Here is a 27377-nt window from a genome sequence, read left to right as displayed (position 1 = left end):
GGGCCATACTGGCCATACTGCATTGTATGATTTTTTAAAATAATTTATATATTAAAAATTATATATTTTTCCTCTTTCAGACTTAAGTGATAGGGTGAAGAAATTTCCTAGCTTGTCGGTAGAATCTGCAGCTGAGGAGACCACATGAGTAGTAATTACAGACTGACTGGTTACTAAAAACTCAAACAGGCCTTGCAGAATATGTTAACATTCCACACTGCACCTAACTGAAATATCACAACGCTGATGAAAAAGGAACTAATTCCTACTGCAGATATACATCAGCTATCTTAGATTAGAGCAGTGGTTCTCAACCTGTGGGTCAGGACCCCATTTGGGGTCAAACGACCATTTCACGGGGGTCGCCAAACAACGCAGTCCGCCATTTCCCCCCCCCCCCTTTTCCTTAGCTGTGCTACTCCCTTTTATTCTATTGGCTTTTGAAAGCCAATAGAATAGACTCTCTTGAATAGAGCCTAATTCTATTGGCTTTCAAAAGCCAATAGGAATTGTCCAGGCTGTCTCTGCCCTGCTGAGCCCGCGAAAAGTCCCATTCTGCAAATGGTGCTGCACCAGTTGAGTAGTCCTCGACTTACGACCGGTTGAGTAGTCCTCAACTTACGACCGGTTGGGGGTCGCGGCATTAAAAAGGTTGAGAACCACTGGATTAGAGAATATTTTTATTATGATTTAAACAACAGGCAAATAGCTATTCTTAATTTTCCCTGTTAATAGTTTTTCAGTTAAACAGCTTTTAGCCCAGGGAAGAAAGATTTCAAATTTCATCATTCAGGGAGGGCTCTTATGCTTTCAAATTGACATGAAAGTTGTTTTTATTTTGTGACACGAGATACAAACTTTTGAAATGCAATGGTGTCACACATTCTCTCATTCCCTGATGTACTGTATGTTCTTTATGTTTACTTCGGCATCAACTGCTTACAAGATGGATATTCATTATCTTGTGATAATAAGTTATGCACATCAAGATGTACATTCTTTCAGAAGATGATAAATTGCTTTCTGTGAATCATCAGTATATTGCACAATTACACAATCCGAATTGCATGGTTCCCTTCAAAAAATAAATGTTAGAACTGAACCCAGTATTTTTTTTTATTAAGAGCTCCAAAGGACAAAATGCATTTTTATGTATTCCTAATTTAGTGATTGATCAACTGAAAACTGTCCCAACATGCTAAGGAAAGCAGGATGAAATATCAAAATACCCAAGAATGTAATAGTCATTCTATATACCTAAAATGCAGTCTAATCTGAAGGTATTCTATTATTCAATCTTATTGAATAATAGTTCAATAAGTTCAGCAGAAATAAAGTTCAGCAGAAATAATGGAAAACATGAAATGTGTTCATTTACTAACAACCAGATACCTTAATGTAAGAAAAATAAGAACTGCTGCTTTATTCAACTTCAATTATCTTGTAACGTTAAAAATGACCCCAACAACAATACACATTTTCTTTTTTTTTTTTAACCGAGTAAAAAAGAAGTAATGCTTATAATGTATTTGAAAAGGTGCTAAAGCAGGCCTTGCACACCAGCCAAAGAGGCTGGCATCTGGGCACCAATCTAGAAAGCAGTCTGAAAATGGACCAACAACAGCCCTTAGAGAAGAAGCATTTTTTGCTCTGTGATCAAAAACTCTGCATTGTGTATATTCCTATGCATGCAATCTTTAGAGAGCAAACAAACATTTCAGTTTGACCAATGCAGCATTTCACTTCCACTGCTTCTTTCTGCATTGAATTTTACGCTCTGTTGAAAAGCTTTTCAGGAATAAAGCATTAATTCTTGTGACCTCTCTCTATAATACTCCCTGGCATGATTCTTTCAGTCCCTAAGATTTTTCCTAGCATCAGCTGCTGCCTGGGGTGCTGGATTCCAATTTCCAACTTCACTCATGGCTGGCCTTCACAAGCTTCCAATGTTAGGAAAGCTCTTCAGCTTTTCAGGAAAGTCATCTTTGTACAAGACTGGATCCGCGCGGTGCTCCACCACTTTCAGGGGCATGGTCCCAAAGACAGAGGCAAACTTATTAATGCATTCGGACCTAAGGAAAAAAAAATGGAATGCTTATAAACAAATCGCTCCATTGTATGTTTATTTAACAACCTATTACAGCTCCCCCTTTCAGGTCCTCCCCAATTATTTAAAGTTTAATTAAATAGGAGCAAAGCAAATATGAAACAAATGCGATGAGGTTAAGGCATTGCAAATGCAATAAAGGTAGCACCTAAAAGATTAATGTTATTGTGATGCCTTTCTACTATTAGAAGTAGGAAATAGGACAAAGATCCTCTCATGCTGAAAAGATATGAATCTCTAGGACTGATGTATATAATCAAGGCAAAGAGCTGCTGTCAACTGCTCATGTATGCAGAGTGGTCAGTTACATTAACCCCTCTCTAGCAGAATTCCAAACATTCCTAAACAGTTGCACATGCTGCAAACTACAGTGGGTTAATTGCCAAAATATCTCTTAAACAGTCACTGCCAGGTCAAATTTGGCACTATATAGGGCTTGCAAAAATACTCCTGTGGCTTTTTTTTTTTAAATATCTACTGGCATTTACTTCCTTTCTGTTAAGGTATCTACGTTGATGATTGTGCTTGAAAACTTAAATTACATTTCTTTAAGAACTAAAACCTAAAACTGACTAGTTTATTTTCGTTGTCCAAACTCAATGAAATGAGTTTTTTATTTAAAAACGTGTAAGCGGTCGCATTTTTTTAAAAGCACATTGGATTCTTATTCATCCTACCCATTATCTCACATCTCTCTTTAAGGCTATTGGGTGACTGAAATAAGAGGACACATACCGTGTTTCCCTGAAAATAAGCCCCATCCCCCAAAAAAGACCTACCTGATAATAATATAATATAATATTAATATAATATTAATACAATACAATACAATACAACACAATATAATATATAATATAATACAATACAATACAATACAATATAATATAATATATAATATAATATATCTACCCCCAAAATAAGCCCTAATTAGCACCCTGCTCACTCCGTCCCACCTTGCTGCCACAATGGGGCAGGAGGCAGTGCAGCACATCACGGTGCTGACGCCACGAGAGAAGGCAGGTGGGGGAGGGGGTGGAGCTGCTTCATGCGCCCCACACTTGCTTCCTTCAGGCCCTCCCCAGCCAGGTCATTCCTTACTCGGCGACCTTCCCTTTCACTCCCCTCCCAAGCCGGACTGCCATGTTTCAGAAGATGGGCGGGATAGGTCCAGTCCCCCTCCGCCGTTTTGGAGCCGGGGGGAATGAAGGTGAAAGACTCTGCTACCGCTGTGCGCTGCTGGAGGGGCTTTCTTCACATTTCACCCCACAGATCACATTCTCAGCGGCAGCTGCCGCCTCCTTCTCCTCCGCTAACCCTCCTGTGGCTTGTGCTGTGACCGGGCGGCACAAGCCTCCCCCGCCGCCTCTCTCCACCAGCCCTCTGTCGCCGTCACTGGAGAGAACGGGGAGCAGAGCAGCTCTGCACAGCGATGCAGAACAGAGCAGAGCACTTATTTTCTGCGCTGCATCGCTCTGCGTCTCCCTTCTCCGTTCTGGAAATGGCAGCCCCGTTTCCTGCCGCTTCTCCCCCCAAAAGCAAAAAATTTTAACACTAATCTGCTTTCCAGCTCTGGCGCGTTTCTCTCCTGCTGCAGGGAAATGGAGTTTGTGGGACTAAAAAAAGTTCAGTCAGACCTTCCAACTTCTCATGAAAAAAAAATCTCATGAGAAGTTGGAAGGACTGACTGAACTGTTACTTTTTTCTTGAATATATGAACTGAAAATTACTCTTCGTATTTGTCCTTGTTTATGATGACAAACACCTGTCAATTAAGGCTTGCTGAAACTGCCGGAAAAGGCTTAAATCAAAAATTGTTTCAAAACAATTTAACCCTGTTTCAAAAAGCAGTAATATCCAAACTGAGAAATCATAAACTACATGCAGTTATTATTTTAGGATTATAGGCATTCACATATTTTACCTGAAATATTATTCAGATAATATTATGATGCATGTATATCTTTATACATTATACATTTTACCAGTTCTCTCACTCCAATAAGGTTTTATTTTCATAGATCAATGGATTTAGCTAACATGTGGACACGATTAGATAATTTTTTAGAGGATAATATGACAGTACATTAAGCATTGGAAATGAGAAAAGAACAGGATGAGACACTCACCTTTCTACCATGTGTGTCTGATCTAAGGATAACCCATCGATGGCTGTGCATTCTGGACATTTGAACTTCTTTCTGGGTGTCACCTATATAAAGGCAATATAACCGTAGACTTAACAGTCAGACATTAATCTTGCTACTAAAAAAATGCAACCTATGTGGTAAATGAAAATCAAATACTTGAATATGGAGAGGGAAGAAATACATTCATACCATTTACTTCCATCTGCCTTAGCTGACTGCAAAGTTCGAAGTAGCCCAATTTTTTTTTAAAAAAAATAGTCCTGATGGGGTTTTGCCTGCTGTAAGTGGAAAGTAGCAGTGATGACAACTTCTTAATTCCTGTTTAATGACTGTTTTCTCACTGCCAAGGTTCCTGTATAAACACCATTTGTTCTTACAGCCATAAAAGTGATGAAATATAGCTTCCCCTACTTCACTGTAACCTTAATCCAACAGACACACTTCGTGCATTTAACAGCTGATTGGCAAACTGTGAGAGGCTCTCCCAACTGTACAACTTAGCAGTGCACTAGCACAGTTTGGATCTCTCACAACAAACACACAAGCTTTATCTTTTAAGGCTTTTCTCAGAAACATAACCACTGGTCCGGGCAAAAGTTGATGGACAGGCAGGAAAACAGACCTTGCTAACTGAAGAAATGCCTTGAGGCCTCTAAATCTCATTCCAAGTTGTCACATTTAAAAATGAACTGAAAGTAAGATTCTAGGCCAAAAATGTTATTGAAGCATATCAGGAAATTCGTTCAGGGATAAAAGTTCATATAAAGACTGATCTTGCAATTAATGTTTTTGCAGTGAACAGTCTAATAAATCAGCTTTTGTAGCTGGGGTAGACAGGGATGGATTGTTTACTCCCATCCTCACCTCTCTTAAATCGTGTTTATTTATTTATTTATTAAAAATGGCTTAGTTTTCTGCAGTTACTAAGAAAACCGAATTCTGCAACTATCTGGTCATAATGGCCACAGGCAAGAGAGTATATTCATAAGCAAAAAATGTATGGATGTGGGGAATCGAGTCTTTTACGAATAGATGGGATCATCTTTAAAATAAATGAGAAATGAGAAAAGAGGCACAGAGCTCCATTAAGCTTAAGAGCCGAGGTGGCGCAGCAGTTAGAGTGCAGTACTGCAGGCCACTTTAGCTGACTGTGTTCAGCAGGTCAGCAGTTCAAATCTCACCGGCTCAAGGTTGACTCAGCCTTCCATCCTTCCGAGGTAGGTAAAATGAGGACCCAGATTGTTGGGGGCAACGTAAATATATATATATATACATACATTGCTTACTGGTGTACACCGCTTAGAGAGTGCTTGCACTTAAAGCGGTATATAAGTCTCATAAAATAAAATAAATAAAATAAATATAATCATGAGATCTATGACTCTGCTACACCAGGGGTCCCCAACCCCTGGGCCACAGCCTATTTGGAATTGGGCCACATGGGTGGCTAGCCAGAGCAACTTACACGAGCGGTAGGGTGGTGGGCAATCGCATGTGTGCACGGCGTCCCGCCACTCACTCAAGTTGAGCTACATGTGTGCACCGGCCCACCACTCACGCAAAGGCTGTGTTTGCACACACGTGTGTGCTGGCCCACCACTTGCACAGCCCAGTTTTCCTCTCCCCCCACAATCAGGCCACCAAGCCGCAAAGGTTGGAGACCACTGTGCTACATGATAGATCCTGAAGAACAATTGAATAAAATCTCACCTTAATAACTGCTTTCCCAGTTACATTGGCCACTAGAAAATTCATGGCAATATCTTCACAATTCATATGCGCATCCACCCAGTTTTTGATGTCCCCAGGCATTTTATACGTGTATAAGTAATTAAAATACTGAAGGAGAAAATAGCATAGAAAGGAAAATGTTTAGTTTTTATATGAACAGCATTGAGGCACCAAGCAAACTTTATGTGAAATGAGTATCTAATATGCTAGTTTATCTAAAACATATTTTTAATGTTTAGACCACACTCTATTAGGTGCAGTTCTGTAATTCCATTGAGTAGTATATTAACATCACTGAGGTATATAATATCAAAGAATCAAACCAAATGAGGATAATGTTTTAAATGGTAAGAGAACAATCAGACACGTATTCCAAAGACACAGATCCCTTTTACCAAAAAGCCGCTCTCTGACTGAAAAGAGATCTCCAGGAATATAGTCAACTGAATAAGTACTGCATGAGGCCCATCTATGTGGGACCAGAAGGTCTTTAACAGCGCAAGCTATTAACACTAAACATTTCATATAATTTTAATTTTAAAGTATAATTTGTTTTGTTTTTTAAATTTAACCAGTATATTATGCTACTTAGAATTTTCTCATTTAGTAGTTTAGAGAAGATACCACCAAATGCATCAATTTGTTGTTAAAAATTGCGAAATAATTCTTCTCTCAGCAAATCGGCTTTGAAATGTATAAATAACTACAAATAGTTTTTAAAAACTCTGTCTTAGAATTGTAATAGGGTGAGAGAAAAGAGACCCCCAAGTCATAATATTAGCCCCATTTTGAAGCACTGAATTTGAGCTACTTTAAATGCAGCCTCCCCTAAGCTACCTTCCAAGTGGATTCTAAAATTTTCAGAAGTATTTCTAATAACATAGTATATAAGGCATCTTTCTGTCATTCAAAGGTAAGAAATGCCATCATGTGGAGATATAATAACTTTTGCTTTTACTAAAATACCCATAACAATGTAACTACTAAATTCAATTTTATACTAGGATAATTTCTTCAAAGATCAAACATGTACATTTTAAGCATTAAATTCACTGCTTCTGCATCCACATCAGCTAGTAATAATTAAGAAACTACAGGTAGTCCTTGTTTAGCAACTGCCCCATTTAGCAACTATTCACTATTATGACTGTGATAAAAAAGTAACTTTACAGCCAATCCTTGCATTTACAAGCTTCACAGGTCTGGAAAGGAAAGGAAAGGTGAAGTAAGATCATAAGCATGGTTTTCCTTAGCAATTGCTTTGCTTAATGATCGTGTTGCTGTAGGCGATGACCAGGCTGAATCTGAGGGAGGGGTCAGGCACATCACCATTTTGGAGTCCCTTCTCACCCCAAAGAGGTCTAAGGCCAGCCCTCCTTGAATTCCATTGACCCTTATCTACCACCAATTTGCCTTGACCATTAGTTGTTCAGATTCTTGTTTAAAGGAAGCATGGAATACACTTGCACTCATTTTAACAACCCTGGTTCTTGATTCTTTGCACTTGACAGTTGCCGGTCCCAATTGTTTACTAAATGGGACTATCTGCACAAGTGGGAACCAAGAAAATTACAGTAAGAAAATATAAGAAGATATTTCAAGTATTTTATCAAAACAGAATTACTGAACTTTATATACTTTATGTCTATATATCATGATTTATATATCATATATCCAAGAACATATAAGGATCAATGTCACATTTTGCTATAAAGCTCTTGATTTCCTATTTTTGGATATAAGGATGATTTTTCCTTGACCAGTATTTCTCAACCTTAGCAATTTTAAGATGTATGAAGTTCAACTCCCAGAATTCCCCAGCTACAAATTTGTGGGCTGAGGTCCACACGTTTTAAAGTTGTTGAGGTTGAAAATACTGCCCTAGTCAATGCTAAGCAAGTTCATTATTTCAGCTTCCCATCTGTTTTGGGGATCAACTCTTTACCTTGTGGTAAAAGGCTGCCCCTGTTAGCACCATTGAGACTTCGTTGGTCCACTCTGATTCATACTTCCATTTATTTGTTTCATGGTCCCACAAATGCAGGCGGCCAGGATATCCAACTAATCTGTCAGGAAACTCTCTCCACACCTGCAGAATACCGTAAGTCAATCAATTTATCTCAGTAGCACAAAGACATTACAAAGAACAATTAAGATTAAATATGTTGTTAGAGGGTGTTGGAAAAGCAAGCAAGAAATGAATGAAAATACTGCCTATTGTAGTTAACAGAGATCTCTTTCTCTGCCATATACCCATCCATCAGATTTATACCAGTTGTTCTTGGTGAATGCATCTTAGAAATGACTCTTTGCTTCTGCAGTAATGATCCACAAGCTCTTCTTGTATTTAAATCTTCCGCACTTGCACAAAAGGGAAATGTGTCTCCACTACTGTGGCAATGTATTTATTTATTTACTTATTTATTTTATAAATTTATATAGCTGCCTATTTCACAAACATGATTCTGGGCAGTGGACAAAGTTAGAAAAGAAATAACAAAAAACTAATAATAATAATAATAAAATAAAAATAAAAATAATACAACAAAAAGCATTAAAAACGTCTACAACAGTGGTTCTCAACCTTTTTAATGCCATGACCCCCAACCGGTCGTAAGTTGAGAACTACTCAACCGGTCGTAAGTCGAGGACTACTCAACTGGTGCAGCACCATTTGCAGAATGGGACTTTTGGCGGGCTCAGCAGGGCAGAGACAGCCTGGACAATTCCTATTGGCTTTTGAAAGCCAATAGAATTAGACTCTATTCAAGAGAGTCTATTCTAGTGGCTTTCAAAAGCCAATAGAATAAAAGGGAGTAGCACAGCTAAGGAAAAGGGGAAAAAATGGCGGACTGCATTGTTTGGCGACCCCCGTGAAATGGTCGTTCGACCCCAAATGGGGTCCCGACCCACAGGTTGAGAACCACTGTTCTACAACATTATAAGTAGTAAAAAAACCCATTAAAACTAGAAAGCGTAATTCCAAAAACAGATCAGAATGCAACTAGTTTGGAAGAAGTGGTTTTAGGCAAGACAGGAAGGGGAGAGGTAAGAAAAAGCCAAGTACGTCATCAGTAGCTATGGAAAAGGAGGGAAAGGAGTGCAGAGACTTTTCATCCAGTAGATCCAAGAGCATCTCTGACTCATCTCTGACTGTCTTGCAATAGTCCTTATTATGAGCAACTGATCTACTCTAGGCATTATTGGGGCTTTTGATGATTATGATGATATGCCATCAAATTAGTATCAACTCTTAGCAACCATATAGATGAATTTCTCTAGGATAAAACTGGGGCCATTTGGTGGTCATAATTCCTTTCACTGACTGGTAGGAAGCATTCTGTTCCCTATCCTAATTTCTAGCTGACAATCTGGGAGTTAGAATTGCATTCTCAGCAGTATACAGAGACAGGTAACTTGCTTTTCAAAGCATTAAGCTAGCATGTCCAGCACTGTAAAAGATAAATGGACATAGATTCATCAATAAAACACCAATTATGAAAGTTATATTTTGGACACCTAGAAATAGAATAAATTTATATACTGCTTTCAGGGAAGAAGCTGTTTCAATCCCCAGTTTTACAATGGGCATTGTTAAGCTTTTTTTTTTTAAAAGAGTAATTTCCAGATTTCAAACACCAAAACCTGGTTGAAAGCAACACTAGACTCGTTCTCTTTACTTTAAAAATTGTTAAGTATTTCAATGTATACTTCATTTTTGTGCATGTTTGCTTTTACCTTCTTGTGAAGTAAACAAAAATTGCTGGTGATTGGCAGAAATGTTGCATTGTCCTAACTGCTTAAGAGCCCAATGCATTATCTTCTATCAACGCAATCTGAGAAGTATCTTTTTCCTTCATGCAAAACTTCCACTTAAAATCACAGAGCTATAAATATGTTTCTGCATCTTTAAACAAAACAGCTTATAAAGTCTGTGTTGCTCTTGTTTCAGTAGTTTTGCACCATGCAATAAATTATTAGGAATCCTAATAGTTCACTCTTAACAAGTAAAAATGTCTGACACTTTGAGTGTTACTTTAATTTTTATGGCTGAAAGTGTACAGAGATCAAAGCACTCCTTCTTTTCTTCTTTTTTTTATAAGTAAGCTTGATCAATAGAGCCAGACATGTCTGTGCTGATACAAAGTTCAACCACATGTTTAAAAATAGAGTCTGGAGAATAAGGAAGGGAAGAACTTTTCCAATATCCAATTCCAAATATTTCTCCTGACTGAAGCAAAACCCCTAAAAAAGAAATCCTGCTCATAACATTATAGGTTGCTACTGTTCTTACAGATTTCCTTTGCAAAGTACTAAGAAATCCAATAGATACTTTCATGGTGAAATATATAAACAGATAAATAAATTACTATAGGCTGAGGACAAGTTAAACATCTGGCAGCCAGCTCAGACCTGTCAAGCAGGTCAAAGACACTCTGGTCTGAGAAAGATTGATCTGCAGTCACTGATTTGTAGGTTGAAGGTAGAAAATACACTTATACCTCTTTCCCTTTATACTTTTCTAGAGAGGACACTTTATCTCTATTATTGAAAAAATACCTTCTGTTATATTGGCATTTGATAATTTTAATTTGGAGAATTCACATTACTGGAATTTTGTATTCTATCCAGATTTGTTTTATGAAGTTATTTAAAATGCCTTTTGTATATTATTGCCTTAGAGAGCAAAATTATTTTATGAACTGGAATTCATTATTTTCAAAAACAGCTTCTGTAAGGTGCACCACTCAAACAGAAGAAGCTGAATCCAAGGGGCACCAAGTTCATGCAAGGATTTATCCAGGTTGTTAAGCATTTGCACAATCTAAGCATCTGGACAACACACTTCAGACAAAATAGGCAAAAAGGTCCCAGAAGTTCAAGTGCAAGGCTTGGAGCTGCAGTGGGTGAATTACTGTGATACCTTGGAAAAGTAATTTAGCATTCTCAATATAAGCCAGACTGATGCTTATTAGTATACTCTCTTAATGTATAATGGTTTGTTCAAATTAGATCAATGTACATTTAAAATATCCATATCACTGAACTATCTTATTTCCTTTTAAAATGTATTATTATGTAGATAGATTGCTAGCTAGAGTTTGTGTAGGAGACAGAGAGAGAGAGAAAGAGAGGGAGAGAGAGAGGGAGAGAGAGAGAGAGAGGGTGCGCTTGATGAAATATAGACATACTAACTTGTGTCAAACAAGGGCAACCTAAACATAGTATACAATGCCCATAGAATAAGGATATGAGTATAAGAAATGTAGAGAAAAATTCCTTATTGCTACAGGCTGTCCTTGATCCACAATCATTCGTTCAATGACCATCCAAAATTATGGTAGAACTTAACGAAGGCAATTATGACCCCCAAAGTTACAGCCATTGTAGTGCCCTAAAGTCACATGATCAAAATTCAGGCACTTGGCAGCCTGCCCACACTTAGGACTATAGGAACTCTTCAGCTCTCCCCATCTGCCCCCCCTCCCCACCTCCAATCCATGCCTTTTGGGCCCACTCACCTCCTCCTGGCCTCTTCACTGACCCTGCCATCTTACTAAGCATGTCCAGCCTGGCCCTTTACAAAAGCCGCTGCTGGAGACACGAGGCTACCTTCCCTAAATTGTGCAGGGTGGTTTCCTTGCGAGACCTGGGTGGTTTCATGTGGCCAGCAGCAGCCTTGCCAAGGGGCAGGTTTGGCATGCCTCAGCAGCAGCAAGAGCAAAAAGACATTGAAGGTTAGTTGGGGTGGTGCAGGGCAGGATGGCAGGGCTCTCCGAGTGCAGAATTTAGTGCCATGAAGTTATACCACATAAAATTAGCAGCCTTCTTACCTCATAGCCAAACTGCAGCTCATCTGAGGTCAACATGATGATATCGTCATCAATGGCTAACACAGCCTCTGTTTCAATCTCAGCATAGGGGAAGAATCGATTACTCAGTTTATTTTCTGTAGTTCGTACAACTGTTAATGGAACTCGAACTTTAGGCCAAACCATTTCTGCAAAATAAAAATCAGAAGTAGTTTCTTTGCATTCCGATGTTTAGCTGAAGTTATTAGCTTAACTCTCTCCAAATCAAGTCTTTTTTTCAATGCCGGCATGGGGGAATGATAGAACTAGGACTACCATGTCTGGATTACAAAAATCTGGACAATCACTAGATGGCAGCAAAGAGATTGCTGCACCCAAGTCATGAGTTCTATAGTCAGGGTATCCCTATCAGAAGACCCCAGCAGCATTTGAACTGAAGTTTCTAGATAGTCATAAACTGAGTCCTACACAGAGTAAGATGCAATTCATTAAAAATGAAATGTCAACATATGAAAAGAAATTCTTTTGATTTCACAATGGCTTAGCACTGCACAATTCTTTGATAATATAGCAGACTATCAATAGAAGATGAATGAAGCTATTCTAGAAATCTCTCTCTTTCCAAATGTTAACTGTTTACTTCAAGAATGAAGGCCATTTTCCAATTCGATTCAATTTGAATTCTGTACTGTCTCAGTTGTATCTGTTCAGTGGATATGAGAAAATGGGGAGCAGAAAGAAAACGTACTACACAAACTGGTGACTACTTGCACAACACTGATTATATACTAAAATATTCAACACAAGTCAATAAAAGGTGCATCCTATACTGGGCTCACACTGATTTATGGAACATGGAGACCCTATCCCAAATAAAAAAAAGTTCCTATATCATTTCATGTTTCGATATGAAAATGTGAACACCATTCTAAGCAGAGACTGCAAGTCGCTTTATGTAAACCTGGCAGGGGTCACCGTTTACCATTATATGAACATATATGTGTAGAACATTCTAAGTTCTATCATGAAAGAAATACTGGCAAAGACAGCATGGTAGGATATCCATGCTTGCTGCTAGGAAAATTATGATGCCGTAACTTACACAGAGTATCCTTAATGTGCATATAATGTTCTACACACTTCTGATGTTGGCATCCAAACATAATACCAGAGACAGCTTCCTTAGGAAAACTATATCATTTTCCAAACCACACTAAAAACTATGTAAAGAAAGTTTACCTTGGAAGAATTTGGAGGGTTTTCTGGCTTGGTAACAAAAAAAGTAAAAAGTACAGAGTGAAAAGGTTTGGAAATATCATTTCAGTTTCTTACCCCACCTACTTTTGTAGGTGGCCCCTACAAAACTGCTTTTAAAATTTTTATACCATATATTCCGGCATATAAGATGACTGGGCGTATAAGACAGCCCCCAACTTTTGAGAAGATTTTCATGGTTTAGAAAGTCGTCTTATATGCCGGAAAATACAGTAATTTAAAAGGTATATACTGACCACCAGCCATGCAATTGTATTATAGCTATTATCTTTTTGGAATTTTGAAATATACTTTTTCACCATAGTTTCAATATCTAATGCAATTAATGCTTTTTAGGAAAAAGGAAACAAGGTAACCACAAAATCCCAGTTAAAAAAAAATAATATTTTCCAAAAATGGGTGACTCTTTGACACAGGTTTTATATAGTTTTTTTAATATCATCTTGTGTTGCCCCTTTTATTTGCATTTAATCTTAAAAGTGACAGGGAAAAAAACCTGCATGCTGAATTGGAACTATATTTAATGGTTCTACCACAGCAGTGCCTATTGCTAAAGAAAAAATTTGCCTCCAGAAGATGTGGGTACTCCACAACTTCTGTCCCTGTCCTGCCGCAGGGAGGACAGGGACAGCCAGGCATCTCACCCCAATGACAAGAAGTGTTTCCAGGACAACAGAAGCCTTGTTTTATTGGCATATTGGCGTGGGACACTTAAACTCTCATCCGGACAACCAATCCCCGTGCCAAGGGGTGAGGAGCTTGCTTTGATGTACTCGTAAGTAGTCGAGGGGGGCTGCCACCCCTGCCCCCACAATGACATAGTTAATAACAATCCGATCAGGCTTCGCTGCATGGCTGCACCCCCTCCCCCCACGTACTTTGTTCTGGTGCCTTTGGAGAGAGAGAGAAGGGAGAGAAAGCGTGCACGGGTGTGTGTTTATGTGTGTGTGTGTGAGAGAGGGAGGGCTCCCCTTTTTGTAAGTTTGCTTGCTCCGTCTGCGAGGCTCTCCATTCCCCACACTTTTGCTGGCCAGCACCTCGCCTTCCTCCTCTTCCTCTTCCCTTTCCCTCCTGGCTCGCCTTCCTGTGTCCGAGGTGGCCTATGCGTTGCCGTGCGAATTGGCAGCCCGGATGCTCGTTTAAATGTCCCCTGCAGCCAAATAGCCCTGGAAAATGCCAGGGAGAAAGAAGCGGAGCTAGAAGGCCCGCCTGGGGTGAGCCGTGGTAAGGACACGTAAAGGCAGCCGGAAGAAGTGGGCATGTAAAGGCAGCCGGATTACCTCATCCCATTCCGCCCTGGGAAATATTTCTCCATTTCTGCCGAAAACCGCCGCTCTGCGGCGCAAAGGGCTGCTGCATTTAAAAGGAAATAATTTCTGGGGTTGTTCTTGTTCCTCTAATGGCCCCACTTGCAAAATTCTTGATTGCAAATCCAATTCTTATAACTGAACCGTTTGTGGCCAACCTCTTTGGTTTCTTTTGGTACCCGTATTTTCCGGCGTATAAGACTGGGCGTATAAGACGACCCCCAACTTTTGAAAAGATTTTCATGGTTTAGAAAATCGTCTTATACCCTGGAAAATACGGTAGTTCTGTCAGTGAGGTCTTAGTCCAATCTTTAAAGTTTATTATTATTATTATTTAAAACATTTCTATAGCCGCCCATCTTATGTCAAATTCTGGATAGCTCCCAATCAACAATTAAAACAGCATCAGTAACAATAGCATAATACATACATCTATAAAAACCATTTATTTATTAATTAATTAAATTTTTTGTGCTACCTATGTCCCCTACAAGGTGATTCATAAATTTGAAAAGAAGGTCTAGTAGTTAAGGTGCCAGGCTAGGAAGTTAGGAGACAATGAATCCTAGTCCTGCCTTAGCATGAAAGCTGGCGGGGTGTCTCTGGGCCAGTCACTCTCTCTCAGCCCACCTCACAGGGCTGCTATTGTGGGGAAAATAGGAGAAGGAAGATATGTTGGATATGTTCGCCACCTTGAGTTATTTGTAAAAACAATAAAGAACGGATACAAATAATAATAAAAAAATAAAATAAAATAAAATAATAAAATAAAATAAATATCACCAAAGGTATACCTTAAACATTTTCGTTAAATCCTCTCATCTACCTCATTCTATCCCAGTGCTTGAGGGGAAAAGCCAGATCTTAAGGGCTTTTTGGATGGCTAGGATAGTAATGGCCTGCCAAACTTCAAGGGAAAGGGTATTCCACAAGTCAGGGGCTGCCACAGTAAAGACCCCTTCCTAGATCCTGTACAGTTCCAATGACAAAGTTTTGTATATGGAATATAATTTATTACCACTGATGTTATTTTCAGTAGGAATTCCTCTATTTGCTATATAAAGGAATATCAATCAGGATGGGGAAATCAGGTAGTCCTACAACCATTTATTTAGTAAACGTTTGAGGTTACAAATATACTGACTTATGATCATTTTAAACACTTATTATTGTTTTAGCATCCCCGTGATCAAAATGCGGAGGCTTGGTAACTGGCATGTATTTAAGATGGTTGCCATATCTGAGGTTATATGATCACCTTTTGTGAACCTCTGACAAAGTCAATGGAGGAGCCAGATTCAACTAAGAACATGTTACTAACCTAACAACTGAAGTGATTCACTTAACAACTGGGGCAAAAAAGGTCATAAAACGGGGAAAAACTCAACCTGTCTTGCTTAGCAATGGAAAATTTGGGCTCAATTGTGGTCACAAGTCGAGGACTACCTATATTGCCAACACTGGATCGTAAAATTATAAATTAGAAAGTGGGCACAGACGCAATTAGTTTATCTCCTGCAATATTCCCCAAATTCACATGCAAATACCTCATTGGAAAGAATTATATCCCTTGGAAAGGCCTGACTGAATGAACAATTGGGTCATTCTCTGGGATTTGGTACTATCAGTAGAGGCAAAGATAAACTTTAATCAGCTTTGGCTGTATGTAGAAAAGGCACAACTTACCATATTTATTTGTGTATTAATGGTAGTGTCTGTAAGCATGACTCAGAAGCTTTGCCTGGTACCAATGAAGCTGCCTATTGCTTGTGTATCCAAGTAATATGTAACCTCTATTCTCTATGGGTTAGGTGAGATGATAGTACATTTTCTGGATTCACTTAAGAATTTTGATGGTTACGTATCAAGATTCAGGTTAGAATCAGGTTTTTTGGAAAAGCTACTTACGCTTTTCTGAAACTGTCTGAGTTCTGAGAAGCCCAGGATTATATGCCTTCTTAGAAGGCTGTATAAACAATATAACAACAAGCAGCATACAATAAAACCAAATTAGAAAAGAAAAAAGAAAAACAAGATAATAATAATAATCAGAATAGAGCTGGAAGGGATCTTGGAGGTCTTCTAGTCCAGCCCTCTGCATGATGAACCTAATAGGTTCAAAGTGTCTTTAAACTGTTCTCCGCCTATTCTAATGAACACTATCATTAGTTTTGTTTTTTATCACTTTGCCTATAGTTTGCACATATATTTTTACTTTATATCTTGATTATAATTAAGCAATAATAACAGAAAGTTCTGTTTATAAAGATATGTGATCACAATACAGCAACATTATAACAGTGTGGATAAACTAAGAGATGCTATCGCTACTAGTATAATAGCCAAATGCAATTTATTGTAGGCCATAATGAGCAAAATTACCTTTGATATCTGCTTACAGATCCTATCTATGCATAGCAAAAATACAACAACAGAACAACAGAATCCAGATCTGATTTGTTCAAAGTCAGAAATATGTTCCTTATATAGCAATAGCCAGGATATTCTGCTTTGATACTCAACCAGGTTAACAGTCCCAGCTTTACTATTACCAATTAAAAGAAAATAGCCATAAAGTGCAGATACTACCGTAGGGAAATAAACAAGACCTTATCATTGACAGCAGTGTGCATTACTAACTTCAAACTCATTCCTTGTCCTAATCCATCAGAAACTTCCTGGCTTTAATAGGCTATAAATGGTAGAGGCTTTGAAGTCCAAGGATTAAGAGCTACAAGAGACAGACCCAATGAAAGACTTAGTGAAGTCAACTTCTGCTGTCCTACCAAAAAGCCAGGTGGAATGAACTGTATGCATTGGAATTAAAACAAATTAAATTAAACCCTTCAACGGCAGACCAAAAGATTCCACAAGCTATCCAAGTGTTAAAAATACACAGATGAAGGGGGTAGCCGGCGGTCACAGAAGAAAAGTTATTAAAATATATACCTATAGATAACCAAATCTCTGTAAGAGGCAAACCCATGACCTTCAAAGCCACTACTTTTCACAGCAACGAATACAGATTTTTCATCAGCAGCCAACTAATGGCTATTCTAAGAACTAGTGTAATGGGCAACATTTTCAACATAGCAAATAGCAAAATCTTATTTTAAAACAACCACGTGGCTATTAGTTATTGTGGATACATTGCAAGTTCAGCCACTTAAATATAAACACACAACAGTACAGAAGCCATTGTAAGAAACCACTAAAATGCTTCAGACTTCCCAACCTACCGTATGTTTTGTTTTGTTTTACCATTTTCACCTATCAGTGATATGGAGGAAACCTGTTATTTATTTATTTATTTTTTAAAAAAGATCTGTATAACCCACATGTAGTATACAAAGAGGATATAAAGAAGAAATCAGCAGTATAGCAAATAACTGTTAAAATGGTAGGAATACAAATAGCAAATCAGCACAAAGTATTCTAAAAGGCTTTAAAGACAAACTGCTAGAAGCTAGAGACATAAAAACCTGGTGCCTAAAACAAATCAGTGTTGGCGTCTGGCAAATATTCGTCAAGAAAACATTCCACCCCACAAAACAGCAAGTAAAAAATGTGGTAAACCCAAGAGGACAGCAGATTCTGCTCTCCCCACTCCCCAACACTTTAAAAAAGGTCAAAATTCTCAGTAAATAGGCAGGTCTCTATCTGTATGTAGAGCTTTCCAGTGAACATGGCTGGGAAAAAAGTTCCAGTAACAGAGTTATATTCAGCAACTGTCTGATATATTCAATTTAATTCACAAGAAAACCTTCTGACTAAGTCAATTAGCAAGTAAAACTGAGACAGCAAGAATCATTTGTTCTTTAGAAGCTTTAAAAATAAGAACTCATAATACAAAGATCGGTTACTCCAATAAATAAATATAGTTCCAATTTCCATCTTAAAAATGAGGGCAGCCATTTTTTCTTGCTCCTAATACTCACACACCACAGTATAATCTACTTCTATTTCTAGAAACATTCTCGTTTTCAGTACAAATGCATACACTCTCTTCGTTCAGAATTTGGCCCACTATTACTAGAATTAAAAGTGTTCTCCCAAACTTTTGAGGTATGTATCTGACTTACCTTCTGGTGGAACTTTATTCTGATTGTTCCAAACAACTAATAACTTGGAAAGACTTGGAACCTTTGAAACTTCAGTGATCACTCGAAAAAGACTTTCAACACGATCGTATGTCAAGACAATAGCAGTGAAGCCTTGTGACTGGGGTGGGATCAATGGGAGAAACAGTGGATTGCTTACACTGCTCCATTTCTGGAAAATTAAACACAGAGGATCAAAATAAAGTCAGAGTAATTATAATAGAAATTTTTTAAAAACAGTGACACAAAGGAGATCATTTTAATGAATATCTTAATTGATCCAAACAACAAACCAAACAAATCAAAGAAACATGCCTTTCAACAGCTATTGCTATGACAGGCAGACGACCATTAAACATTACTTTTTATATATTTTTAGTTCATGAGCAAACCATTAAGTATATTTAAATAAGCTGGAGAATGCTGAAAGATTAGTGGAAGACACACTAAAGCATTTTAAAGTTTAATTACTTTGGATGGCTTCTGTCCAACATCTCTCTTCTAATATGGCTGTTATATTAACTATAGGCCAATAAGCAGCCGAAGGCCACAATTTTGGAAGAACATGAAATAATGACAGGCAATCTCATAAACCTGGCAGAAAGTAGGCACAAATAAAAGGGAAAGACCTTCTTTGTCCTATATAGAAGAACAAACATTAACTTAACTAAAATAGATTTGTTTCATGGTTCTAAATATTAACTACTTAAGCAGTAAAAGAACATAAGAAGATATATAAAACTTCACACTTATTTAGTATCCTTTGGCGTCATCAAGAATAACCTCTAAATACTTTAAAGATTAATTTTTCAGTGCTGCCAATATAACTAAACACAGGATACAGATGCCATTAGCACAATAACATGGAATTGCAGAAGAAAACATTTATGAACACCTTTTTCCCTTTCTAGTTACTATACTGGCATGAAAGATGAAAGACAAAAATAATAGCTATATTAATGAGGATCACTGAATCTGGACTCAATAAAAACACTAGGAAAATTGTGGCTGGCCAAAAAGGTTTTTCACTGTTTTAAAAGTCACAATTATCCAAAATACCATAAAATATATATCTAAAAGATCTGGGCAAATAAATTTCTTTGCTTAATATATGAGTTCTTCTTAAATTTCAGTTCCATATTAAAACCCCCAAAGTATATGGGATTACACTCCAAAGCACATGACAATGTCCATATGTGGAGAGGACAAAGAATACACACAAACTGTATTGTTAGAAAATTGCAGTAATTTGAATAGTATAGTGCTATCTGGCTTAAGACCAATGGAAAGATGGTATAATAAGATTTAAAAATCTTCATATTTCCTCTGATTGCCTCCTTTTTTCCTTCTGTAATACTGTAATACTGTATATAAGAAGACTTGTTTTTTAAACTGGAACAGCAATTATGCAATCCCTCTTTTTTTTTAATTCAATAGAGTCTGAAAAGGGACATGCAATATATTTTGCTGAATATGAATAAAAATGTCAAGGAGAAGATACCTCCCAGTAGATCTTCACGCCTGCTAACTGCATCTACGCTATTTTTTTGTTCAGAAATAAAATAATTTGCTTTAGAAGATAAAATGACTAGATCCTCATTTTAAATGCTAATACATGGTCCATATGATTGCAACTGTGTACAGAACTCCATGGCTTATCCTTGAACAGGATGAACTGAGCGTTCCAGGACTGGATTATCCATTTCCAAAAGTGCATCTTCCCAAACAGGAAGTGGTTTGCGATGTTCTGGACATATGATTAAGGATTAGGAAAAATATCTTAAAAGTAAGGCTTGTTTGATGGAGGATGATCAGTCTATGAATTCTTTGATAATAGTTGGTGAATTCTTGGTGAATAATTTTAAATAGAATTTAGCCATTCATCAGCTTTATAGTAATCTTTTTTTTTTGCATAAGCAAGCTTGAACTGCTGATCTTTGAAGCCTCTTCAGACTCTATAATTCTCTATTCTGCTTTTCCTCATAAAATCAACTATTAATTAAAAATGCCAAGAGCAATTAAAAGAGAACAACGAAAACTAATGCTACAGTAGAAACCTAGCTTCCAGATGCTCTGGATTATGAATTACATCATACCTGACCACTGGCCTTGATGGCTGAAGTTTATAAGAACTGTAATTCAAAACATCTGGAGGGAACCAGTTCCCTATCTCAGGTTGCTATAATGCAAACAAAAAAACAACTAAACCAATATAATAGAACTCTCATCTAGTACTTCACTGATAAAGAAATAATGCAGCCATACTATCACCTCAAAAGCTTCCTTAAATAGACCCACTGTTTATTTGGCAGTAGAATGAACTCAAAATATACTGCCCCACCCATGTTAACAGTTGTTTCGATTGGATCATTTTCATAAGGAAACACGAGGAACTAACAGGAGCCAATTTTTAAGGCAACACTGCAAACCTCGCAAAAGATACAGCTGCTTTAACTATTTGAAGAGAGGCACTTTATTTGCATGAATGATCATGGAAAAATACATTTTGCACAGGCCTTGATGGGTTGTGGTATCATCTAATCATAAAAAAAAATGTAAGAACTTTACAGAAATGGGGAAAAAAAATTAAAGAATACGTTCAACTTTGTGACACCCAAGAGTGAACTCCTCAAAAATCAAGTTCCTTTATTTGAGAATAACATTTCAAAAGAGCATTTAGGCATGGCAGAAGCACCATTAAGAGCCAACCCCCTGCTGCCTGCCTGAAAAGTGTGTCTACAGTCTGGGACCTCTTGACCTCTCCTTCTGCAGGAAATTGAGCAAATTCAAACTTCCACGATTTACTTGGGTCTTTTAAACTTCTGTTGAAGAAAGGCAAACAATGTAGGTGATTATCTCAACAGAAGCCTAATTAAATCACTATTATAGAAACAGGGCATGAAATTGATGGTGACATAAGGATAGTTCTTTGCAGAAATGGAAAAGTGACAGCTACCATTTGTTTCCGGGGATATCCAGTCCTTGAAGAGTCCCAATTGAATGTTCATCTAACTTTCCCACTAAAGCAAATGGTGTTCATGATGTAATCATCCATCACTTTCTTTGACAAAGTGCTGACATTCAGCTATGGTTAAGGCAATCCTATCCCATTCCCCCTTTACCACCATCAGCTGGCTGATATTCATTACATGAGCCACAGTAACTCAAGACCGATAGACCTCTTATTGTGAATCAGTTTTGTGCATGAGCCATAACAAGTTGCAAGTGTCAACCCTGCAAAAATGATCTCACATTCCTGGCTGTTTGATAGTATCTCCTTTCTGTCAACAGCAAAAGAAGCCAAAGCTCTAGAATTAGAATGCGAGGCAGGGAAATCTGTCTACTTTTTGGTGCGATTAAAAGAAAAGATACAGCTCCACAAGAAACAACTTGTGTCACATTTTCATACATTTGCCATTTACCAACAATTTAATTTCTTTGTTTAAGACCTGTTGTAAAATTATTTTTTCTCTTTTAATTGCAGGCAAAATGAATCTATTTAAACACCAATAAAAGTATTAGTACTATTTCCTCTCTCAAAAATAAAAGATTGGAGCTGATTCGAGGGAAAGAGAAAAGCATATCAGCAAGAAAACAAGAATCATGTAGGACTATAATGTGGCATATAATAAGCTAATTTCTTCTGAAAATATCAATGTAATCTTTCTGATATAAACAGCTTAACCATAATAGTTGAAGTATTTAAGTTTAGCACCACGATGAATAATGATACTAATGTGGAAATAGCCTGATACCTAAGAGAAATACCACCAGTAAAATAAACTCTTACACAAGTAAAAAAAACCCATAAGAGATTATTACTGGTCATATTCTTCTTAAAAGTCATTTTAACTATCAACTTAAGTCCTTGGGTTTCAGTGGCAATTGGGACTGGAACCTGCATCACTAAAATGATGTGACGGTAAAGCATGATGTCAATCCTGACAAACCCAGTTGCCATCATAACCCCAGAACCATACAGGTTGCTAGGTGGAAAGAGGCGGGAGTCCCAGGAAAGGAGAGGTTGTTGAGGGGGTACCATGGCAGGCACTACAGAATGTGGGTGCGTGCATGCTATGGAGGGTGGGAATTGATTTTGCTTGTGGGCAGCAAGCAGGAAGGTCACAAATGGTGATCATGTAAGTGTGAGCTAGTTGCCAACCGCCTGAGTCACAATCACACGAATACAGAGTGCTGGAACAACTGGTCCTAAGTACCACTCATTCAGCATCATTGTTATTTTGAACAATAACTGAATGAGTGGTCATAATTCAGAGACTGCCTGTACTACGTGTATTTCATGTATCAAAGCAGCCAGACATATGTTGGATGTGAAGGCACTGCAAGTCCCAAATTTTGAACCAGAATTCTTGAAAGATGGGAATGTTTTGTTGAAGTTGCAATCCTAGCACATCTGAAGAACATTGGGCTAGGGCAGCGGTAGGCAATCTTGGCTCTGCTGGCTCAGGAATTCTGGGAGTTGAAGTCCACGAGTCATAAAAGAGCCAAGGTTGCCTACCCCTGGGTTAGGGGAAGTTGGTGTCAAAGGAATGTAAAATTTGGACCAGCTAGCAGAGATGAAGGGGGGGGGGGGAATGAATGTATCAGAAAATGAAGAAAGGTTCAGGTATATGAGGAAAAATAGGAGGCATAGGAAATTTAAAAAAAAAAAAAAACAAAGGTTAAAAGACAGCTCGTTTGTTGTAGTGTTTAAGGCACCAGAATAGAAACTGCATGACTGTGAGTTTTAGTTCCACATTAGGCTTCAAGCCATCTGGCTGATATTGGGTAAGTCACTCTGTCACCCTAGGAAAAAGATAATGGCAAACTCCTTCCAAAAATCTTGTCAAAAAAATTGTAGAGATTAGCCCGGGCAGTTGCCAGGAGTCAACGCTGACTTCAAGGAACATTCAGTACACATTTAAAAAAGGTTAAAAATAGGAACAGTGGAACAAAATCAGAAGTCTTATTTCGATTTGCGCTTGCCTGCCCATGTAGTTACAACCAATTTTTATGCTGTATATTGCAAAATAGTTTCTGACAATCCAGTAGACATTTCACTAGCGATCTACAGAATCTATATGTGATTAGTTTTTTTTTAAAAAAAGACAAAAATAGCATACTAGAATTAAGCGGCCAATAAGAAAATTTTAATTTATACATGCTGATTACATGTGCTGTTCTTTCTTGGATACTTCAAGTAAACATTTATCATGTTTCCTATCCACAACTGGTCAGAAGGAAAACACTGACAAGATTAACTTGCTCCAATTCTTCTGTGTTTGCTAATAAACATATGTAAAGTTTACCATTTTAGAAAACTTAACAATTGATTCAATTGTCACATATTCTAATAAGCTCTAAAGCATAACCTATCACTAATAAAAATTTCTGTATCTGGGAAAAACTTCTGAAAAAATAATGTAACCGCATCCAAACTGCACAAGAATCACATTTCACACTTAGGCAAGTTACAATGGCACTAAATGAATGGTGGGTTTGGTTTTTTTTTTTTTTTTTTTTTCATTTAATCATGTCCAATTCTCAGAGAGTTCCAGGACAGGTTCTGCAACTTTCTGGCAAGGTTTTTCAAAAGTGGTTTGACATTGCCTCTTTGCTGGGGCTGAGAGAAAATGACTGGCACAGGGTCACCCAGCTGGCCTTGTGCCTGAGGCAATACTAGAACTCAGTCTTCCTATTTATAGTTTGATGCCTTAACCACTATATCAAACTAGTTCTCAAGTAATGTAAGTACAGCCCTCTTAATTTTTTTATTTCTATATTTAGCTGTCAAAAATAGATTTTACTAGGTTGGGATGAGACTGACATTTTTAATTCTCGTTTTTTTATTGAAAAGTTTTATACGATATACATCCCAAAACCTACCCCCCCTACCCCCCCACCCCACTTCCCAGAGCTGAATACAGGGTTACAAATAAACAATCAAACTCTAAAAAAAAACATTACCCAACTATACAAGTAACCAAGTCCATAACGCACTTTCCCTTATAACATAAATATAATTCTCGTTTTTATCTTAATTGCTATTAGTCTCAACTTTATACAGGGCTTATCTAAATTTAATGTATAATACTTCAAAAATCAAACATATGAGCTACTCAAACACTGAATTTCAGGTCTGATCTACCAACTTGGAAAGAGTAATTATATAACCTACTTAAGTGGGAAAATTATAAGAATAACTGAATACTTCAAATGTTTGAGCTGATATACTGAAATAAAATGCTTTCTTAACATTAAACTTAACACAAGAACAACAGACACACACACACAAAAGCTCCCTTATGGCTAGAAAAGAGTTCAAGCAGTTTTGCAAGCAAAAACTATTTCATAGGAAAAATGTCAGTATATTAAAGATGTTACATTTGTCCTTAAATATGATTGCAAGCAACACAAAATGCAGTGACTAGTATAATGAAACACAGAAGGGGGGGGACCCAAATGGACAAATCCTCTGACTATAGCAGAATACAGAAGATGACCACCCAAAAATTAATTTACCTTTATTTTTATTCATTCATTCATTCATTTAATCTGATTCTCCTTCTTATGAAGTATTTACCTGTGGACTCTGTCTCACCAAGAAGGCTCATAAACACAGACCAGTCTAACTCCAGTAACAAAACCAAGTTAATCTGTACTTCCATCATTCTCTGCTATACTCCAATACTTGACACATTTCAATTTTATACAACTTAGTATATTTTTATTTAGCAGGGGTTCATTTTTCTGTCTTCCAGCAGTTTGCTTTATGACAACAATCTACAAATGTAAATCTATTAAAAGCAGTGATTCTCCAGATGATTATTAAATGGTGCTGCATAGACTAAAATGTATGCTACCCATTAAAACTCAAAATTATCCATAACATTGAATTACACATTCTGTATATTAGCTCGTAATAGAAAATTTCCTAAGAATGAAATAAAGTGACAAATGTAGGTATTCCTTTAATTTTAACAGACAGTAATCCCTAAACATTGTTTAATTATTGACTATGCTGTTTATTCTCCAAAGCACCTGAAGGCAGGACACGAAGTAACAGATGGAAACTAACCAAAGAGAGAAGCAACCTAGAACTAAGGAGAAACTTCCTGACAGTTAGAACAATTAACCAGTGGAACAACCTGCCTCCAGAAGCTGTGAATGCTCCAATACTGGAAGTTTTTAAGAGGAGACTGGGCAGCCATTTGTCTGAAATGGCATAGGGTTTCTTGCCTGAGCAGGGGGTTGGACTAGGTGACCTCCAAGGTCCCTTCCAACTTTATTATTATTATAACATGTAGAAGTATAATCCATCCCATATGAATATTTTTAGATCACTTTCACCAGCATTGTTTTAGAATTCTTTTGCCAATGTTGAAAAGAAGCAATGCTTCACAATCTCAGTCTGACCAACTACAACTACTAAAAGATGTCTCAATTTTTAATAACATGATGACCTATATGTGAAGGAAGATCTAGGATCCTCTTATCAAGGCAAGTTTATCTCGTGAATGAAGGCAAATATAGGTCCGAGGATAATGCTGCAGGATCCAGTCTGAGTCGGTCACCGGGACTGAAAGTTTATGCTTCCAAGCTTCCGGGCTGGTGCTAGATAGAGCCCTTCCTCAAGGAATTTTTCTCTCTCCGGAATGTTAAACTTCTCAGTTGTCAGGGACCAAATCCTCAGGGAACTTCTCCATCTCCAGACGTTCCAAGTCCAAAGGTTTGAAAGAATAAACATTTGGTCTTGGTGACCAACACAGATTGGATCCTGAAAGTTTGTGTTTAAAAAGTTCTGATTTTTAACAGTAATAATTCTGATTCTAAATTTGTGTAAAATTAGTTGAACTGTGCAATTATTTTCAGAAATATAACCGATCTTTAGCTTTTTTCATCATTCTCCTCTAATCTACCAGGATACTGATTATTAGCTAAAACACATATAAATAATATTGTTTCTATTGTTCTAGATAAATTACAGCTAAATAAAAACTGGTTACTTTATGTATCTGAGGAATGACAAATGATTACATTGTCTTGATTTAATAAATTATAGACTCACTTTCTCTCTTTCTTTCTCTCTATATATTGAGAGAATAAAAATACACCAACATTAATCCTACCATTTTAATACTAGACACAACCCTAACTATCAAAGGATCAATGGAATGAAACATTTTTATTTAAAATATATGCTGTGTTTCATGATCTCATTACCTCACTGCAATTCTTTCTCATTCTACCTTAGCTGCTCAGTATATTAAAGGATTTTTCAGATGAAGGCTTGGAAGAGCAGTTTTTGAAGAGAAAAAAAGGCACCTAGAATCCAGATAATGTCTGCTAAGTTAGCTAGTTCAAACTTCATATTGAAAATGTGACATTGTATTTACTTTTGCAGACCAACTAGGGAACAGCAGTAGAATTATCAATGGTTGAGAAATGTCAATGGACTTGAATTGTCAGATAACAGATTATAAAAGCAGATTACATAAATGCAGCTTTGCTATCCCATTTTCAACATTACTTATTTAAAATGCTTGAACACAAAAATATTTCCTGACCTCCATTTTAGAAACCCATCTCCAAATACATTGTTCAGATTTCTTAGAGTCCTATAGTTTGCTTGTTTGAAAACCTATTTTTAAAAGAGGAATGTTGATTTTCTGCAGATGACAATACATATTGTACAGTAGGCATGTATTTCTAGGCAAACTGAGTTTGCTTTCAGGAATCTAATCTTCTGTCATGCCTCTATACAATAACAACTACAACAACAAAAACACAATTAAAATTTTAAGTCAGGGAAAGAGAAACGTAACAAGATATAATACACTAACCTTTAGGAAACTAAAGCTCAATTCAAGATTAATTCATATTTTTTATGCTGAACG

General features: G+C 37.3%; 1 protein-coding gene across 2 annotated transcripts in view; it reads right to left on the bottom strand.

Moving 5' to 3' along the window:
• Positions 1 to 815: 815 nt before the first annotated feature.
• The window catches only part of EXT2 (exostosin glycosyltransferase 2), a 78776-nt gene continuing 52214 nt past the window's right edge, over positions 816 to 27377 (bottom strand). For both annotated transcript variants that reach the window (XM_039343328.1, XM_039343329.1), the window contains exons 9-14: positions 18463 to 18652; positions 11820 to 11986; positions 7931 to 8074; positions 5965 to 6093; positions 4234 to 4316; positions 816 to 2072 (exon numbers count right to left, since the gene is read on the bottom strand). In XM_039343328.1, coding sequence (XP_039199262.1) covers positions 1934 to 2072; positions 4234 to 4316; positions 5965 to 6093; positions 7931 to 8074; positions 11820 to 11986; positions 18463 to 18652 — 852 coding nt within the window. In that variant the 3' untranslated portion in view covers positions 816 to 1933. The remainder of the gene's footprint in view (positions 2073 to 4233; positions 4317 to 5964; positions 6094 to 7930; positions 8075 to 11819; positions 11987 to 18462; positions 18653 to 27377) is intronic.

The sequence above is a fragment of the Crotalus tigris genome, unplaced genomic scaffold (assembly GCF_016545835.1).
Source record: "Crotalus tigris isolate CLP2741 ecotype Arizona unplaced genomic scaffold, ASM1654583v1 scf7180000017841.2860490, whole genome shotgun sequence".
Taxonomy (NCBI): domain Eukaryota; kingdom Metazoa; phylum Chordata; class Lepidosauria; order Squamata; family Viperidae; genus Crotalus; species Crotalus tigris.
The sequence above is the reverse complement of the archived record's forward strand: the minus strand, read 5'-3'. Positions and strand labels throughout refer to the sequence as shown.